The 20,496-nt window shown below is 42.5% G+C and overlaps 1 protein-coding gene across 14 annotated transcripts in view; it reads right to left on the minus strand.

Moving 5' to 3' along the window:
- The window catches only part of rapgef1 (Rap guanine nucleotide exchange factor 1), a 135,800-nt gene that overhangs the window by 108,886 nt on the left and 6,418 nt on the right, over positions 1–20,496 (minus strand). For 2 of the 14 annotated variants that reach the window (XM_033049017.1, XM_033049030.1), the window contains exon 2: positions 11,333–11,423. The exons of the other annotated variants lie outside the window; for them this stretch is intronic. In XM_033049017.1, the coding sequence (XP_032904908.1) occupies positions 11,333–11,351 (19 nt within the window). In that variant the 5' untranslated portion in view covers positions 11,352–11,423. The remainder of the gene's footprint in view (positions 1–11,332; positions 11,424–20,496) is intronic. 14 annotated transcript variants of the gene reach the window in all.

A 20,496-nucleotide genomic window follows, 5' to 3' on the forward strand; every position in this document is an offset into this window, starting at 1 on the left:
CATGCTAATGGCGGTAGGGTGTTGACATGGATAGAAAATTGGTTGGCAGACAGGAAGCAAAGAATAGGAGTGAACGGGTCCTTTTCAGAATGGAGGCAGTGGAGAGTGGAATGCCGCAAGGCTCGGTGTTGGCGCCGCTACGGTTTACCATATATATTAATGATTTGGAAGAGGGAATTAGGAGCAACACTAGCAAGTTTGCATTTCGTTGTCTCTGTACTGTACACTGACAATGACAATTAAAATTGAATCTGAATCTGAATCTGAATCTGAAGTTTGCAGATGACACAAAGCAGGGTGGCAGTGTGAACTGTGAAGAGGATTTGATGGCTGATTGTCCCCAATCTACATCTTCTGCAGTTGTACAATGACAATAAATTGAATCCTATCCTAATCCTATTTTAGGAGGTTGCAGGGTGACCTGGACAGGTTGAGTGAGTGGGCAGATGCGTGGCAGATCCAGTATAATATAGATAAATGTGAGGTTATCCACTTTGGCGGCAAAAACAAGGGGGCAGATTATTATCTCAATGGGGTTACGTTAGGTAAGGGGGAGGTGCAGCGAGACCTGGGCATCCTTGTACACCAGTCACTGAATGTTGGCGTGCAGGTACAGCAGGCAGTGAAGGAAGCTAATGGAATGTTGGCCTTCAGAACAAGAGGAATTCATTATAGGAGTAAATAGGTTCTTCTGCAGTTGTATAGGGCTATGGTAAGACCACATCTGGAGTATTGTGTACAGTTTTGAGGAATTTCAGGAATTTGAAATTTCCTAATTTGAGGAAGGACATCCTTGAGATTGATCCCTGTGATGGTGGGACTGTCATATGAGGAAAGATTGAAAAGACTAGGCTTGTATTCACTGGAGTTTAGGACTAGGGGGGATCTTATAGAAACATATAAAATTATAAAAGGACTGGACAAGCTAGATGCAAGAAAAATGTTCCCAATGTTGGGTGAGTCCAGAACCAGGGGCCACAGTCTTAGAATAAAGGGGAGGCCATTTAAGACTGAGGTGAGAAAAAACTTTTTCACCCAGAGAGTTGTGAATTTGTGATATTCCCTGCCACAGAGGGCAGTGGAGGTCAAATCACTGGATGAATTTAAGAGAGAGTTAGATAGAGCTCTAGGGGATAGTGGAATCAAGGGATATGAGGAGAAGGCGGGCACGGGTTATAGATTGGGGACAATCAGCCATCATTACAATGAATGGCGGTGCTGGCTCAAAGGGCCGAATGGCTTCCTCCTGCACCTATTTTCTATGTTTCTAGCCCAGGCCATCACACAAACCATCGTCCCTTCCAATGACTCCATCTACACTTCATGCAACCTCTGTAAGCTCACTTAAAGGATGAATTTCACCCCGGTCACTCCTTCTTCTCTCATCGGTAGACTTGGCGACTCCACCGGCCGTGGGTTCTGACCCACGGGGGCTCCGGCCTCACTGACTCTACCAGCCGCGGGCTCTGACCCATGGGGCTCCAGACTCGTCTACACGGCAGCCCGTCAGGAGGCGTCTGCCGCAGCTGTCCGCCAGGAGGCGTCTCATGTTTCTTTCCAGCTATGTGCGACTGACTCAGCAACAGGAATTATATGTTGCACACGTCACCCTCAATTTGTTAAGTGGGAAAAGACTGCGATTTGCAATTTGCACAGCTAGTCTAAGCATGCTGGATATCACATGACAATGAGTGAATCAACAACTGTAGCACAGATCTAATCAACACACACAATCTGTGAATAACAACATTAAAAACCTACTACAGCATCCCTAAATAAAAACAAAATGTGCAAAGCTACAGGTAGTTGTCATCATACCACACCAAAAGAACTGCAGAACAAGATATTTGTCTACAATCAGTTTACAATAATGTATTTTAAAGAAGCTATTCAGGAACAATGGGTGCGGAATACAGAAAGTAGATACCAAGAAAAATAATGAAATCACAAAGTAATGGGACCTACACCAATATAGTGTTGATGAACCCAAAAATGATTAGATACATACCCACTCAATTTTACCCTTTGATGTTTTCCACCTACAACAAATTTGATTGAAAGGAATGGAATCTAAAGTAATACATTTCAAATTTAAGAAAACATTAATGTAGCTAGTGATTTTAATCCGAAGATAAACTATACAGCAACTTCTTATCTATATTACTAAAAGTCTGATCTTGACCACTTCCTGTTGTTCTGTATATTGATTTTAGAAAAAACACTGCCACTTAAGGCTGTGATTTTTGGCCATCTTACTCAGAGTCCCCCTCCGCTGCGCAGGACAAGAGAATTTTTCCCATCGATGAAAAATGTTGAGATTCTCTCCTGAAGGCCACGCCCCTTCCGGAGGAACTATAAAACCCGGAAGTGTTGAGTGCCTCAGTCAGTCTCTGCAAGATGGAGCGAGAGGGTCATGTCTCTCAGTCTGAGCTGTGAATAACACTGACCACATGTCTATTAAACTGTGAGTGGTTTAACTGACCTGTCAGTGCCCTTAATGTGGTTTGAAAATAAAGTTTAGAAATGCTAAAGCTGTGTTGCCTTTGTTTTGGAAATGCTAAAGCTGCGTTGCCTTGGGTTTGGAATTGCTAAAGCTGTGTTGCCTTTGGTTTGGAAATGCAAAAGCTGTGTTGCCTATTTAAAGTTGCTTTGCCTAATTAAAGTTGCCTTGCCTAATTAAAGTTACCTTGCCTAATTAAAGTTACCTTGCCTTCTATATAATTAAAAGTCTAATCTTGACCACTTCATGTTTGTGCTTAATATTGATTTTAGAAAAAACGCTACTACGAACGGCTGTGATTTTTTGGCCATCTTACTCAGAATCCCCCTCCGCTCATCAGGCGCCGAGGATTTTTCCCATCGATGAAAAATAAAAGAGTTATTAGTGTTTAAAATATGTTGAGATTCTCTCTCCTGTCAATCATGCCATGAAGGCCACACCCCTACTGGTGGGGGTGGGGGTGCTATAAAACCCAGATGTGTGGGCGTAGCTTAGCTCAGTCTCTGCATGATGGAGAAGGGAGAGGTCACGACTCGCTGTCTTTAGTGGCCTTGCACCCTGCTTGAAATGGTATGAAATTGCACTTGAATTTGGTGGCCTTGCACACTGCTTGAAGTGGTAAGAAACTGCACTTGAATTTGGTGGCCTTGCACCCTGCTTGAAATGGAAATTCAAGGAATAGCCGCGAGTCAACTGCCAGCCCACCAGCCGTGAGTGAGTGAGCTGCTAGCACAACAGGCTTGAGCGACTGAGCCGTCAGCACAAGAATCCATTCGGCCCTCTGGAAACCAGTCCCTTCAGCCCACAACACCCATACTAGCACTCCAGAAAGCCCCCCCCCCCCCCCCCACACCACTGGCAACCAATATTGGAATTGGTGGAGAGGTGGAATATTGCGTTGGGGGACCAGCCCTGCCGTGTGATGCTGGGACCCAACGGATCCCACTTATTTCAGAATATACCTATAGAATACCCTTGGAGCATGCTGACCGGTTGCATCGTGGCTTGGTTCGGCAACTTGAGCGCCCTGGAGAGGAAAAGAATACAAAAAGTAGTAAACACTGCCCAGTCCATCGTCGGCTCTGACCTCCCTTCCATCGAGGGGATCTATCACAGTCGCTGCCTCAAAAAGGCTGGCAATACCATCAAGGACCCACACCATCCTGGCCACACACTCATCTCCCTGCTACCTTCAGGTAGAAGGTACAGGAGCCTGAAGACTGCAACGACCAGGTTCAGGAATAGCTACTTCCCCACAGCCATCAGGCTATTAAACTTGACTCGGACAAAACTCTGAACATTAATAGCCCATTATCTGTTATTTGCACTTCATCAGTTTATTTATTCATGTGTTATTCATATATTTATATAATGGTATATGGACACACTGATCTGTTTTGTAGTCAATGCCTACTATGTTCTGTTGTGCTGAAGCAAAGCAAGAATTTCATTGTCCTATCAAGGACACATGACAATAATCTCTCTTGAATCTTGAATCTCGGAAATGGCAGCTGAGATTTAGTTCAACAATTGATTTTTCTCTTATGCTGTATCAAAATGAATATGGTTAACAAGAATACAACATCGCTTGTCAAAATTGCAAAGAGCCTCGAATGAGATAAAAACACAAGTTTGCAAGTAAAAGGGTGAAAGCAATATTTATTGTTGTAAATTTTAAATTCGTTTTTCTCCCTCCTCAGTTTAGGAACCTACATTGAAAGCGATTTCCTTGTTCAACAGGGGAACAAACCCCTTTGTAGAAACATTAAATACATGTAATAGTCTACATGAATCAACCGTCCATGAAGGAATACCAGGATCCAGCAGTAATACAGAATTAACTGTCTGTCTCTCTCCGATTTGCTTCTGATTTACAGGAAATTGGCTGTACCTCTGTTTTTCTTAGGAACCACTCCTCTTTCTCAAAGTTTCAAACTTTTGCTTGGAAATCAATTGCATATTACTGATCTCTGCCACTCCCCAACACGCACTTAGCATAATTGAAATAATTTCTACTCTTTAAAACACCAGCATGTCTAACCCCCACTGGTTCTGTGCAATGGTGCACGAGACGGAACATTTACCCAGATATTTCTTGCAGTTATCAAGGACACAGGAATGAATGCCTATATCAGCCATCAAAACGCACAGATGAAACCCACCAATTCAGAGAGAATATGCAGAGAATTCCACACAGACCAGTCAGGATTAAGACTGAAATCCAATCTCAATGGCAGCACAATGGTGCAGTTAGTGGAGAAATGCCTCACGGTGACAGAGACCCACGTTCAATCCTGACCTAGGGTGTTGTCCATGTAATTTGCATGTCCTCCCTATAACCCCGTGAGTTTCCTACAGAGGCTTTAGTTTCCTCTCACATCCCAAAGAAATGCGGGTTAATTGGTCACAGTAAATTATTCCTTCACAAAGGTGGCGCCTGTCTGTGGCGACATGTTGCCAGCAGCTCAGCAGAAAATCATCAAATATAGTAGCGTTCAGCTTACCTACATCCAAGAAACAGCAGAAACCAGCACTTAAACTGACATGCTGCAAATGCATTTAAACTCAGCAACGGAGCTGACGACTGTAAAGGAATTCCCGATCGCAGGGGAATCCCCGACCTTGCGGAGGATCGCAGGAACAGTAATACAGTACCTGGAAACATTGGGGAGGCCTCCATTGTGTCCGGAATCGTTGCCGGTGGGCAGGACTACGTCAGACTGAAGCACAAGGGACTACGACCCCCTCTCCCTACCATCCTACTGACCAACGTTCAATCATTGGAAAATAAAGTGGAGGACTTAAGGTCAAGGCTGCTTTATCAAAGGGAACAGAGGGAATGTTCTGTGCTCTGTTTCACAGGGACATGGCTCACCCCCAGCTCCCCAGACTCGGCCGTCCCGCCTGAAGGTGTCTCCATCCATCGTATGGACCAAACACAGGCATCTGGGAAAGGGAGAGGTGGGGCAGTCTGCCTCATGGTCAACTCTGCGTGGTGCTCAGACATGGCAGTTCTGTCTAACTCCTGCTCTCTGCACCTGGAGCATCTGGTGAAGTGCCACCCCTTCTAGCTCCCGAGGGAATTCATCTCCACCGGGCAGGCGGGGGAGACCCGCAAGCGCTGCCGAACCGCCACTGGACCGTACCTAGTCACGTCCCCCCCATCCCAAGTGTCCCATCCCTGCCTGGGGGAGGGGGGGGGGCTGGCGGCCGGAGACGGGACACCGCCTCCCAGGCCCAGCGCGGAGAGGCGCCAACCCCAGCTCACCTCAGCCTCTCCCGCCGGGCCAACCGACAGCCAGGACCGGCAACACCAGTGGCCCCAGACCCACAGCCAGTGCCAACTCCAGTCTAACCCCGCTCCAACTCCAGAGGAACCCGCTCCCCGACTAGCCAGTTTGCCCACGGCCTCAGCCGCTACCCCAAGTACAAGCTGTACCTTGCACACCACCGGCTTCTGTCCCTATGATACCCGCTGCCACTTCATCCATAACCCCGAGGAGGAGCGAGGGCCTCCGGTCTCGCCTCAGCCTCCTCCGGCCCGGCGCTAGACTGGGCCGAACTGCAGGCTGCCTGCAGCCCTGACCTGGAGTTGGAGCTGGCCCAGAGTCTCGGCTGGGCAAGGGAGGGGGAGCAGGTTGCAGCTGCTGCCAGCACCACCATCACCAACAGTACCCACAGCTCGAGCGGGTGCCCGGCCTGCCCATGGCCGGCAGGAGCCCATCTCCGCTGACAGCAGATGCAGTAGCGACCAAATTGAAGACAGTGATTAATGCAAACATCACAAGGCCCAGAAGACACAGCAATCTGCACAATTAATGTATCAGTTGTTTAGTGTCATCACCAGTTTTTATACCTGATCAAATGGCAGGTCAATAAACCACTGGATTTAAAGGAAATTCAGGTAGATTTGTCACCAATCTCAAACCACTTCTATTTCAATTTAATTCCCATGCACAAAACCTTTCTAAACCAAACAATTAGCTTCAGTATATGAGAGCCCACAATATAAAGTAATAAATCTTGGAAGACTCCTTCCGAGTACTTCCTCAGAACCCAAAGCAGAATGTATACACCTGGAGATAGAGAGAATGGAGAAAAACGTTTGGCGATAACTGGATTTGGAGAAAAAGCCTATTAGATAAATTAAATCAAGCCATGTTACAGATTAAAATATAGTTGGCAAAAAAATTGGCAACTAATCAATCTCTCATAGATCTTCATCAGAAAGGTTACTGTGTATTTAATGCTATCAAAAAGCTTTTTAATGCTTTAGTTCCAACACATATAAACTGCTGTACACATGCCAGTTCTTCAGTATTGTTTCAAACCATTAATTCATCAACTCAAATTTCTGGAATGTTAAAATCAGATCTCCAAATACAGATCAGAACATTCTATCCAGACACAGATCTAGAGTATAATTAGAGAATCTATAACTGCATTACTAGTCCTTTACATGGCCCAAACAGACACACATGAAAATTTCACACATCTTCAATGAATTATAACATTATATAAGCAACTTATGAAGTTCCAGAACATCATTCACAAGGTGACAAACCAAACCATCCTGTGCCTCACTGTATAGTCAACATTTTTTTGATTATCGTAACCATAATACATTTTGATACTTTGTGAACCTTGGAAGAGCATATGTCTGACAGCTAGGAATAAAGTTATATTTTGACTCTGTAAAACACAAATCTCAAATGGACACATGATGAATATCTTAATTTACTGATACAGGTGCACAACCTTTTATCCGGAGTTCCGGAAACCGAAAAGCTCCGAAAACCGGACATTTTTTCCAGGATGTCGTCTGCACACCAAAGCTCGCGTTTGGCGCCAAACTTGACCCGAAACGACCCACGGTCAACCCAGGTCTGTACTACTGTAGCGGCTGTACTACTTAAACATCTGTAAATCATTGCTTAAATGTTAGTCAGTTAGTTTGGAGGGCTTTTATGTGAAGGGGGGGGGTGAAGGGGGAAACTTTAATTCTTAGTCCCCTACCTGGTCGGAGAGGCAGGGAGCGGGCAATGCCTTACCGGGTCGCCGTGCAGTAAGCTCCGGAGCGCTGTGGCCGCCGACTCCCAACATCGCGGAGCTGGGGCTGCGGGCGTCCGGCCGCGAGCCGCGCTGGATTTGGAGCGCCGCGCAGCCAGGGGCAGAGTTGCCGGGGTCGGAGCTCCAACCGGCGCCGCCCGCGGCCGGACGCCCGCAGCCCCACGATGTTGGGAGTCGGCGGCCACAGCGCTCCGGAGCTTGCTGCACGGCGACCAGGTAAGGCATTGCCCGCTCCCCGCCTCTCCGACCAGGTAGGGGACTAAGAATTAAAGTTTCCCCCTTCACCCCCCCCCCACCACATAAAATCCCTCCAAACTAACTGACTAACATTTAAGCAATAATTTACAATGATTCCCCGGTCTCCGGGGAGGAGGCAGCCGCTCCAGACTTTTCAAGCCGCCCGCGCTACCTACCTAATCTACGCTAAAAATCTTCCATTCCGAAATCTGAAAAATTCCGAAAACCGAGAAGTGTCTGGTCCCAAGGCTTTCGGATAAAAGGTTGTGCACCTGTAATTATATATATTTTTTAAAGGCTGAGAGAGTGCTGAATACCATGGGATCAAGAGAACCAGCTACCAACATGCAAGGGTATATAAATACAAACAGCATTTATTTTGCTCAACATTGCATTCATCCAAATTGACTTCCAAACATTCATGAAACATCATTCAAATTAATTATAGACACAAAATACTGGAGTGACTCAGCGGGTCAGGCAACATTTCTGGAGAAAATGGATCGATGACGTTTCGGGTTGGAATCCTTCTTCAGAACCAAAATGTCACCTATCCATTTTCTCCAAAGAAGTTACCTGATCTGCTGAGTTTAGTTTAGTTTAGAGATATCGGGCGGAAACAGGCTCTTTGGCCCACCGAGCCCGCACCGACCAGCAATCCCCACACACTAACACGATCCTACACACTAGGGACAATTTACATTCATAACCAAGCCAATTAACCTGTACATCTTTGGAGGAAACCGAAGATCTCGGAGAAAACCCACGCAAGTCACGGGGAGAACATACAAACTCCATACAAACATCAGCTGCAGTCATGATCGAACCCGGGTCGCTGGCGCTGTAAGGCAGCAACTCTACCACTGCACCACAGTGCCGCCCCCCATTGTGTTGTGTCTATCTTTGGTATATACCAGCATCTTCAGTTCCTTACTACATTATACCATTCATATTAATAATTTAAAATTGAGAGACTTTTAGATAGGTACATGAATATGCAGGGATATATATGGATTACGTGCAGGCAGAAGGGATTTGTTTCATTTGGCATCATGTTCAGCACAGACAATGTGGGCTGAAGGGCCTGTTCCTGTCCTATACTGTTCTATGAAACATTGCCAGAGATGTCAAAAATTATCTCGTCCCCCTCCCCCATCTTCCCAACTATTCTGCTCTACAACTCCAGTTCCAACCAAGAGGAGGATACCAGCTGCTAGAAATATTTCTGAGGACTAGAATAGTTTTATAAAAGTATTTCTAATGGCAAGGAGCTAAAAAAAAAAAAAATCTGAAGTCCAATTTCGTACTTCCACACAATGTAGTCAATATTAGTATGAATAACCAGAAGTAGTATTTACAGATTAATACTTATGTCAACCTATGCTCTCAGCTCATGAATAATTGAGTGGTTCCATTTATGCCAATGTACTTACAATAAAGTGTAATACTTTGACTCAAGAGAATGCTACACTGAAATAGTTACAACTTTTTGAAAACAATAAAAGACAGCAGTATAAAAAAATGGACTGAAATAAAGGCCCAGGCTATTATTTTGTTTTATGGGCAATGTCACACAAAGAGAGCAGCACTGCAAGGAATTCGCTGTCTATCAAAGCCAGCGACCCAGTTTCGATACAGACCTCCAGTGCTGTCCATGCTGAGTTTGTATACTTTTTCCGTCACTGCATGGGCTTTTTCTGGGGTTGCCAGGTTTCACCCAAAAACATGTTCTTCATTAGGTTCACAAAAATGCTGGAGAAACTCAGCGGGTGCAGCAGCATCTATGGAGCGAAGGAAATAGGTGACGTTTCGGGCTGAAACCCATCTTCAGTTTCGGCCCGAAACGTCACCTATTTCCTTCGCTCCATAGATGCTGCTGCACCCGCTGAGTTTCTCCAGCATTTTTGTGTACCTTCGATTTTCCAGCATCTGCAGTTCCTTCTTGAATTCTTCATTAGGTTAATTGGCTACTGCAAATTGCCAAGTATAGGTAGCCAGTGAGAGAATTAGGCAATGTTTCATGTGCATGTGTGGTAGGTAATAGAGAAAGAAGTGGGGAGTGTGATTTCTTTGTGAGCGGCACAGACTATATGAGCCAATGGCCTCCCATGTTGTAAGGAAATATAATTAGAGAAAATGGAAATAAACAGAGTTTTTTGGAGCTCAAAGGACTCTACTCAAATCTGGTATTTGAAACCTTCAAAAAATTTGTGGCATCTTGCAACAGCTCACTATACAATGAAATCAGATGGCAGAATCATCAAATGTGCAATCTAAATAAAAGATTTTAATAAACCATGTACAGAAAGTGAAATAAAAATTGAGGAAACTGAATTATTCAAGACAAGATTTTTTTTTTTTTACTTCAAAATTCTAACTATGATTAACATTGAGACTAAATAATTATTAAATTTCCATGACTAGAGGAGTTACCTTAACTTCAATGCCTTATCTAAGGTGGTGTTGGAAAAAGTTATTCTTAACGGAAATTGGCTCTTTGGCCCATCTTGCCAATGCCGATCAGGATGACTATACATCTTTCTGTCCATGTAGAGCTCCAGTGTCCTTTGAACACTGATTGTACCTGCCTTTACAGCTCCCTCTGTCACGTACCCACCACCCACTGTGTGAAATAAATTACTCTCAGGTCTCTTTTAAATCTTTCCCTTCTCACCTTACACTGTTCGCTTTCATTTTAAACTCCCCTACTTGTAACACCATGTCCCAGATACTGTATTCAAAGTCTTAACTAATGGAGGAAGACATCCAAATGGCTTCTTCACCAATCACTTGCACAGTTGTAACACAATGCCTCAACTAGTGCACTCAATGCCTTAACTGATGAAGGAAGTGATCCCAAATGCCTGCTTCGCACCCCGTTTATCTTTTTCACCACTCTCAGATAACCAGGTACCTGTACTCTTGGTCTCTCGGTTCTCTGTTCTCTCTCCAGGGCACTTCCACCTACTATGCAAGTCCTGCCTTGACTTAACTGGCCAAAATGCAACACCTCTCATTTGTCACAGTGAAATGGCATCTTCCATTCCTTGGCTAACTTCCCCAGTTCATCTAGATCCTGCTGCAAACTTAGATCATCTTCTTCCCTGTCCAGTGCAAGGAGGAGGAGCAGAACAGCAATTTTAGGATCTATGTTTAATTGTACATGCATTGTATATGCATATTCAAGAGGTTACCAACTGATTTTCCAATATTATAGCGAGCTGTTAGCTTCAGAGTTATGTCCAAATCAAAATTTAGCTCATCACCACAATTGCCAGCATTGGTTACCCATTAAATAGGTTACTCATTAAAAGCATACAGTGAGATCTGGCAAAAATAACAGAAATATGTAATTATGAACATTAATATGCCATCCATTATTGGGGTAATTCCAATTGCATACCAGATGCTACTAACATCATGTTCATTGAATTCTATAATTTACTAATTTCAATATCTTGAACATTAGCATAGTAAGTTTGATCTTGGCGACAGATGATTCAAACAGTGAAATGCTATACTCACGATCTGGTTTGAATTTCATTTGTTGCAACTTGTAGGGTCAATTTGCTCTATTTCCAGAATTGCCATTGACACATTCGTATTCATTTCTCTTCTATTTTAAAACAAATTTTTAAATGTTAGACTAGTTACCTTCTTGGATACATTAAGGGCAAACACATACTTGACCCCACTGATATTTTAGGATCCTGAGACATACTAAACCATCTGGAATAAATCTCCTTTTCTCAGATTCACATAACTTTTTTGAAAAGAAAATATTCAGGTGGTCAAACAGCATCGATTGAAAGAGAAACAGTTCAAATTTTAGGTCAATAACTTTCTATCAAAACTAGGAAAAGCCAGAAAACAAACAAGTTTTAAATTGAAAAGGAGAAGGATCTAAAGGACAAAGGGGGCATCTGAGATAAGGTAAAAAATGAACAGTCTAATAAAACAGTCTCCGGTGCTGGCAAACATAGTTGATCTATCCCGAGGTGTTATAGATAGAGGAAGATGGAGGACAGCGAGACATCACAATCTCTCCACTTTATCTATTTATCTCTCTTTATCTTTATCTCTCCACATCACTGTCTATATATCACGTTTCCCTTATCTCTAACCAGTCTGAAGAAGGGTCTCGACCTGAAATGTCAGCCATTCCTTCTTTCCAGAGATGCTGCCTGTCCCGCTGAGTTACTCCAGCTTTTTGTGTCTATCATCACAAAACAATGTTGAAAACACAAGATACAGAACCCTAGATACAGGAAATCAGAAATAGAATGCTAGAACTACCCACGAGGTCAGAGTGCACCTGTGGATTGAGAAAGACTGAATTAAAAAAGTTTTAAGTTGATTGCTTTCACCATTGAAGGCCAGTGCACGAGGCCAAAGATAGAGTAAGCAGTGAATTAAAGTGGCAGGCAACCTCAGGATCAGCTTTGAGGACTGAATAGAGGTGTATTGCAAGCCAAAGAGCACAATCTGCAGATGACTTGTTCAATGTGGAGGAGGCCACATTGTAAGCACCAAATGCAGTATGCCAAATAAACCTAGTTAAATCTTACAACAACTGGTGAAGAAACAATCATCATTGGAATAGATGAGACTGGAAAAACTGAATTCTTAGAAGAAATAGTGTGAAAGGAGGCACAATCGCGATTGCTATGGAGTCTCCCTCCCCTTGTCATATCTCTTCCCATTCACACCAACAGCACCTCTTAGGCCCTCCTCCAACCCATGTCTGTAATCCCCAGGTTATAACTGGCAATCTAAGGAGATCCAATTCCTCTGCAAATTCATCTCACACCACGATGGCTTGAAAAACCTTCACCTTTTCCTTCCACAGAGACTCAATAAATCTCCGTCTGCATCACTCGCCTTAATGAAGCAGAACCCTTTGTCAATTCTGCAATTTCACCATTAACTACATTTGCTTACTCCTAAACAGGGCTTAACTATGGGAACCCACATGGGTCCAAGTACCCCAGGTGCGGTTTCACCACGGCCCTGTACAACTGCAGTAGGACCTCCTTGCTCCTAAACTCAAATCCTCTCACAATGAAGACCAACATGCTTCTTCACAGCCTGCTGTACCTGCATGCTTACTTTCAGTGACTGATGTACATGGCAACCCAGGTCTCGTTGCACCTCCCCTTTTCCTAATCTGACACCATTCAGATAATAATCTGCCTTCCTGTTCTTGCCACCAAAGAAAATAAGTGGATGTGAAAGATCTGCAATGTGAACAGTTTTTTTCCTCTCTCCATCACATTCTCCCTGATTTGCTGGGTATTTTCACCATTTTCCTTTATTCCGATTTCAAGCAGCTTCACTGTTCTATGACACAAATTGGTTTCATTTTGTTCTCTCTCTTTTGTCCATATTCATCTCCCTCGATTTACACTTATTCTGCTGCAATTACATGCCTTCAATGCTCTTTTAGAGCTAACACCACCACAAGTTGCTTAATTTAGTCTGTTGGCCTCCACCCTCTCATGGGTATTTCCTTTGTTCTTCTACCCCTCCCCGCTCACTTACATCATGCTTGTTTACTAATTTATCCTAGAAGAAAGATTATTGACTGAAAATTTTAATTCTGTTTCTCTCCCCAGATATGCCATCTGATTTGCTGAGTATTTCCATTTTTACATTTCAGATTTCTGCTATTTGCAGTTTTATGCTTTTATTAGACAAAATAGTATTTTTTACCCCCATCAAGTACAATTGCGAGAGAGCAAAAGTAAAATCACTTGACAAGTACAAGTGGGGTGGAGGACACAAAATAAGACAATGGTTCAGGAACTGTGAAATTGAGTATTCCCACAATTCAGCAAGGACTGTGTAGGAATGACCTGCAGATGCTGGTTTGAACAGAAGAGAGACACAAAATACAGAAGTTACTCAGCAGGACCAGCAGCATCTCTGGAGAGAAGGAATGGGTGACGTTTCGGGGTCAAGACCATTCTTCAGACCGTCTATATTCAGCAAGGACTGTTCACTTAATAACGACCCTAATTTAAAAAATCTTGAATACTAAAAACTGTTGGAAGTGTCATTTATAAATGCCCCTTTATTTCCTCACATTGTCTAAATGGATGTATAAATGTGCTTTTGCATCACCCAAGATTCAAGCACAGCAATAATCACAAAAACATTCCAGTGCCATATATACATATATATATATATATATATAGGTATATATATGTATATGTATATGTATATGTGTATATATATATATATATATACACACACACACACACACATATATATATATATATATATATATATGTATATGTATGTATATGTATATGTATATGTATATGTATATGTATATGTATATGTATATGTATATGTATATGTATATGTATATGTATATGTATATATATGTATATGTGTATATATATATATATATACATATACATATACATATACATACATACATATACATACATAAATACATACATATATACTGTATATATGTATATACACACGTATATATGGAATATATACATATATATACACACACATATATATATATATATATATATACACATATATATACATATATATATATATATATATATATATATATATATATATATATATATATATATATATATATATATATATATATATATATATATATATATAATATAGAAGAATAGTTTCTTTATTGTCATTGTAACATGAACCATGTACAACGAAATTGTAAAATGTCAGCCAGTCAGTGCACCATTCAAACATTTCTAAAAGCCACGATACATACAAGGTAAAATATTAAAAAAAAGATAAACTAAAATAAATATCATGAAAATAGCACGCATAAACACCCAGCCCTACATCCTTCTGTCGATTTCACAGTCTCTTATTATGTATCGCCCCTGCGTTCCTTGGCGGCTACATTTAGTGCCTTTATAGCAGTGGGGTAAAAACTGTTTTTAAGTCTGTTTGTCCTTGTCCTTGTAGATCTGTACCGTCTGCCTGACGGTAACAGTTCAAACAGGGAGTGTCCGGGGTGGGAAATGTCCTTTATAATACTCTGGGATTTTTTGATGCAGCGGGAACTGTGTAAGTCCTCCAAGGTAAGGAGAGGGCAGCCGACAATCCTCTGGGCGTTGTCAATGGCCCTCTGGAGCGCTTTCCTCTGAGCCGCTGTGCAGCTGGTGTACCATACGCATACACAGTATGTTAGGATGCTCTCAATGGAGCACCGATAAAAGGACAGCAGCAGTCTCTGAGTGATGTTATTCTTCCTGAGCACCCTCAGGAAGTGCAGTCTCTGCTGGACCTTTTTCAGCAGCGCAGAGGTGTTCACGCTCCACGTCAGGTCCTCCTCAATATGGATTCCCAGGAAGCGGAAATCCACCACCCTCTCCACACAGTCCCCTCTGATAGTTAATGGTACCATGTCCGTTTTATTCTTTCTGAAGTCTATTATTATTTCCTTTGTCTTTAAGGTGTTGAGGAGCAGGTTATTTTCTCCACACCACACTGTCAGCTGCTCCGCCTCATCCCGGTAGGCGTACTCGTCCCCCCCGGAGATGAGTCCCACCACCGTAGTGTCATCCGCAAATTTGACAATGGTGTTGCTGTGGTGGGCGGGGGTGCAGTCATGTGTGTAGATGGTGTAGAGCAGGGGGCTCAGCATGCATATATATATATATGCATATATATGCATATATATGCATATATATATATATATATATATGCATATATATATATATGCATATATATATATATATATATATGCATATATATATGCATATATATATACACATGTGTATGTATATATATATGTGTATATATATATGCATATATATATACACATACATATATATATATATATGCATATATATGTATATATATGTATGTGTATATATATATATATATGCATATATATATATATATATACACATACATATATATATATATATATGCATATATATATATATATATATGCGTGCTGAGCCCCCTGCTCTACACCATCTACACACATGACTGCACCCCCGCCCACCACAGCAACACCATTGTCAAATTGTATATATGTGTGTGTGTGTGTGTGTATAAATATTTTTTTTTTAAACAGATTTATGGACCACTACTACTCAACATGGAAGTCAAAGTTCTGAAAGATGTGAATGTATGTGGGAATTCCTGAAAATATCAATATAGGCATGAGAAAATGTCACTGTTCAAATAAGCAAATGTGACACATTCCAAATTAAATGTTGTACTTTAACACAATCAATTTCAAAATATGGCATACTGATTCATTCTGTTACTTAAACCAATTGATTTAACTTCAAATTGTCAACACATATGGTCAAACATTAACCTGTCTACTTCACTGATGATCCCTTCAGTGAAATTCTGCTGAGTACCATAATCATGAGTATTTACATCAAAAACGACAGTGATGGCGTCATATATAGGTGGGCCCCAAGGATAGTTCAGTGGGGAGGACCCGAGGTCATAGAACAGTACAGCACAAGAACAGGCCCTTCAGCCCAGAATGTCTGTGCCAAACCCTACTTTTATCTGCCTGCACACAAAAATCCATATATCCCTGCATTCCCTGTATATCCATGTGCCTATCCAAAAGTCTCTTAAATGCCGCTATCGCACCTGATTCAAGCACCACCACTGGCAGCACGTTCCAGGCACTCCTTTAAACTTTGCCCCTCACCTAATGTTGCAGGAGCAATAAGGAAAGACGTTGCAGATGATTCCCTATCACCAACTGGATGGAAGCACTGGTGTTCCATGCTGCATAATGGAAGAGCACTAGAGAAGGGTGAATATTTCATATAACATATCAGACAGATTGAGATGGTAGAGTGGGGACATTTCCAATCACAGGCAAAAACATGCCATTTATGACTGCCAAGTGATGCTTTGATGGGATAGAGAACTAAAATAAAATCCAACTGGAAAATATTGACAAGTATTTGGTAATGGCAGCGTGTGCAAGGACTTTGGCCTGAATTAGGTGGTTTTGGATAAGGATATAATTTCCAACAGCAGTGGGTCAGCGCCGATTGAAAAAAAAACTATAGTGACAATGACAAATAAGGTTGGAGGAAAACAGTACATAAGTCCTCGTTCTCCTCCATTGTCAGAGTGAGGCTAAACGCAAATTGGAGGAACAGCATCTCATATTTCACTTGGGCAGCTTACAGCTCAGTGGTATGAATATTAATTTATCTCACTTCAGGTAACTCCTGGCATTCCCTCTCTCTCTATCCTTTCCCCCATCCAAGTCGTACTAGCTTCACATTTTCACCCTACGAACAGCTACAATGGCCTGTTTCCTTTAGCATCGTTACTTTTTTGAAATTCTTTCATTCATCGTTCTTTATCCCTCCACATCACCGTCTATATCTCTAGTTTCCCTTATCCCTTATCTGAAGAAGGGTCTCGATCTGAAATGTCACCCATTCCTTCCCTCCAGAGATGCTGCCTGTCCCGCTGAGTTACTCTAGCTATTTGTGTCTATCTTCGGTTTAAACCAGCATCTGCAGTTCCTTCTTAGACACAAGTTAAAAGAGTCAATGTTAAGAGTTAAAGGAGCAAATAGGAAGGCATGTTCCCTGGGCCAGAAGGACAGGCAAGTGTTTAGGGTGAATAGGGATGAATTTGAAAAAAGGAGTCACGTGGGCAAGATCACCATGGAGAAGTCTGAGGACAGATAGACAGGAAAATTGAAAGGAGGATTTATATAAAGATTAGGTTCAGTGGGCTCCATGGAGGAAGCAACAGGACAGTCTCCATCTTAATTGCAGCATCTACAGAATCTTGTGCTTCCATGATATTCTATTTCCTATCTAATGAATGAGGGAACAGCTCTACCCAAGACAAGAAGGTTGCAGAGTTATAGACATAGCCCAGTCCATCACACAGATCAGATTTCCCACCATTGACTCCATCTACACATTACCCTGCCTTGAAAAAGCAGCCGACATAATCAAAGATTTGTCCCACCCCAGTAATTCCTTTTTCTGCTCCCTTCCAGCAGAAGGCATAGAAGCTTGAAAGAGCGCACAAAACTGGGAACAGCTTCTTCCCCTCTGTTCCATAAGCTAGGGTACTTCCATAAGCTAGGGTACTGTCTGATTCACCTCTACCCCATTGTGGTCATTGGAATTTGTCTATGGAACTGATGCACTACATTGCTGAGAACTATATTCTGCACTCTATATCTTCCCCTTTGCTCTAGCTATTGTACTTATTTATTGTAGATCGATCTGTTTGGATAGCTTACAAGACAAAGCCTTTTCTGTACCTTGGTACAGGTGCACAACCTTTTATCCGAAAGCCTTGGGACCAGACAATTTTCGTAATTCAGAATTTGTCGGCCTTCGGAATGGAAATTTTTTAGCGTAGATTTTAATTGCTGGCTCAGTGGTAGAGTGCTCGGCTCATATCCGCAAGGTCGCGAGTTTGCGCCTTGATCCCGGCAGTTACTCGGTCGCGAGTTTGAGTCTTCAATGTAGTTTTTTCTTGCAGAATAAATGTTTGTATGAAATGCAGTGTAGGAGAGGTGTACTGACTGTGTGGGCAGAACTTTGGAAGTGATTGCCCACCAGTCTAAAAAGCCGCTGTGTCTCCCTGTCCCTGGGATAGCAGGGGGCGATCAAACAGCACAATACCCCCCTCCCCCTCCAACTCCAGAGGAATCCGCTCCCCGATGGGCCGCTACGGCGACAAGTGGCAGTTTGCCCACAGCCCGAGCTGCGCCCCCTCATCCGCCACCCCAAGAACAAGACGTACCTTGCACACCATCAGCTTCTGCCCCTACGTGTTCCTCTGGAGTTGGAGCGGGGATGGGCTGGAGTTGCTGCTGGCTGTGGGTCTCTGGGATCTCCGTGCTTGCAGTGGGCCTGGGGGTCGGTGTCCCGTTGGTCCTGACGTCTCCGGTGACTGGCACTGACCTGCTGTCATCGCCGACGTGAAGACAGTGCAAAGCCCCCGCGCCGGTGCAATGAGCGGGGAGCTGGAGAGGGGAGGGAAGGGGTCACACACATGGCCGGGAAGCAGAGGGGTGTAGGTGGGGTGAAACTGAAGGGAGCGACAATCTGCTGCTGCCTGCCGAGTTAAAAAGTTCCCACGCAAGACTCACGATACACTGTGTATCGTGAGTCTACCGTGGGAACTTTTTAACTCAGCGGGCAGGCAGCAGCATATTGTCAATTATTGACCCTCCCGCGCAATATACCCTCACCTTCTCTTTTATGAATGGGGATTTAGTTCCCCTTTCTTCGAGGACCGACCGGAGGTTCCGCTGTCACCTCTGCGGGCCGCCCTCGGTGAACGTTTTCAAGGACCTTTCTTCAAGGACCGAAAAAATGTCCGCTATTCGGAGGTTTTCGTTATTTGGATCTTCGGATAAAAGGTTGTGCACCTGTACACGTGACAGAAATAAGCCTAGTCCAAAATAAACTGGCAGCATTCATAATGCAAGTAGCCAGGAAAACAAGATGTTAAAAACAGCAGTATTAGAACACCTTTAGGGCATAAATATTTGTAACAAATTACACATGTAATGCCACATCCTCCAAGAACAAGGCTTGCTCATTAGGAAATCATTGCAATATACTTTTTCTTTACAGAAAGAGAAAGTAAAGTGTTGCTTAACAGCCCATTCAGGGCACCACCCAGTTTGGCTACTTTTATGCCTCCTGGCTACTTGTATTCTATACCATGTATGATAGTACGATACTATCCTAGTACAGTACTTAAGCATACAACAGTAACACAAGTTCAACGTAAAACATTAATGGCATATTGTTAGTGTGAAAGAAAGCAAAAATTCACACAACTGCACATTTTAATAACTCTTTCACAGATGGATAGAACCAATTAATGCTGCTCATGTTAGCTGCTCAGAATCTTTCTTTTTACATTTTGAGAGTATATACAAGTTATAAATGGAATTAAGGAAGTATTTACAATAGATTTGAACACAACTAAGAATGTAATAGGAGGATAAAAGGCTCTAGTGCCTTGGACAAAGCAACAACATTTTTACTTTAATGTACTAATCCTCTTAAGTATGATTAAAGGTTAAAAAGTTGATTACACCAACTATCAGTTATTTAGCCAACAAATAAAGTTCCTGTACGAACAGAATTTTATTATTTGCATGAAAATGCTCCTTGTTTTCTTATTTGAATATCTAATTAATCTCTCTAATTTATGGTTGGAACTGTGGAACATTAGTTTCTTGAAGATTGAGAAAATCATGGAACAGCACAGGTTGTGCAGAAATGTGGGAATTTGAAATGTTCAAACCTTTGGTGGTACTATTCAGCAAGCAGAGGAGCTGATAGAGACCATTTACGGAATCACTCTGATTCCAAGAAAATAAAGTCTATTGAACTCTAAACTCCCTTTATTGAACTCTAAACTCTAAATGCCTTTTCCAAACTCCCAGGACAATTAAATACAAACAGAACAAACAAAGCACTGTGAATATAAACAAATAGAATGAAGTTGCCTGAAAATGGAGGAATGCTACAGTAGGGCGTGAGAGTACGTTCCACTGACAGATGTGGATAATGTCACCAGAGGGAGAGGCTTGAAACTTTTCATCAGGCTGCCAAGAGACTAAGCCTTAAGTAGTGAAAGATAGATTTATTACAACTGACCAAGCCTTACTGTCACACTCTGAGAAACTCATTGATGCC

This window comes from Amblyraja radiata, chromosome 32 (genome assembly GCF_010909765.2).
Source record: "Amblyraja radiata isolate CabotCenter1 chromosome 32, sAmbRad1.1.pri, whole genome shotgun sequence".
NCBI classification, from domain to species: Eukaryota; Metazoa; Chordata; class Chondrichthyes; order Rajiformes; family Rajidae; genus Amblyraja; species Amblyraja radiata.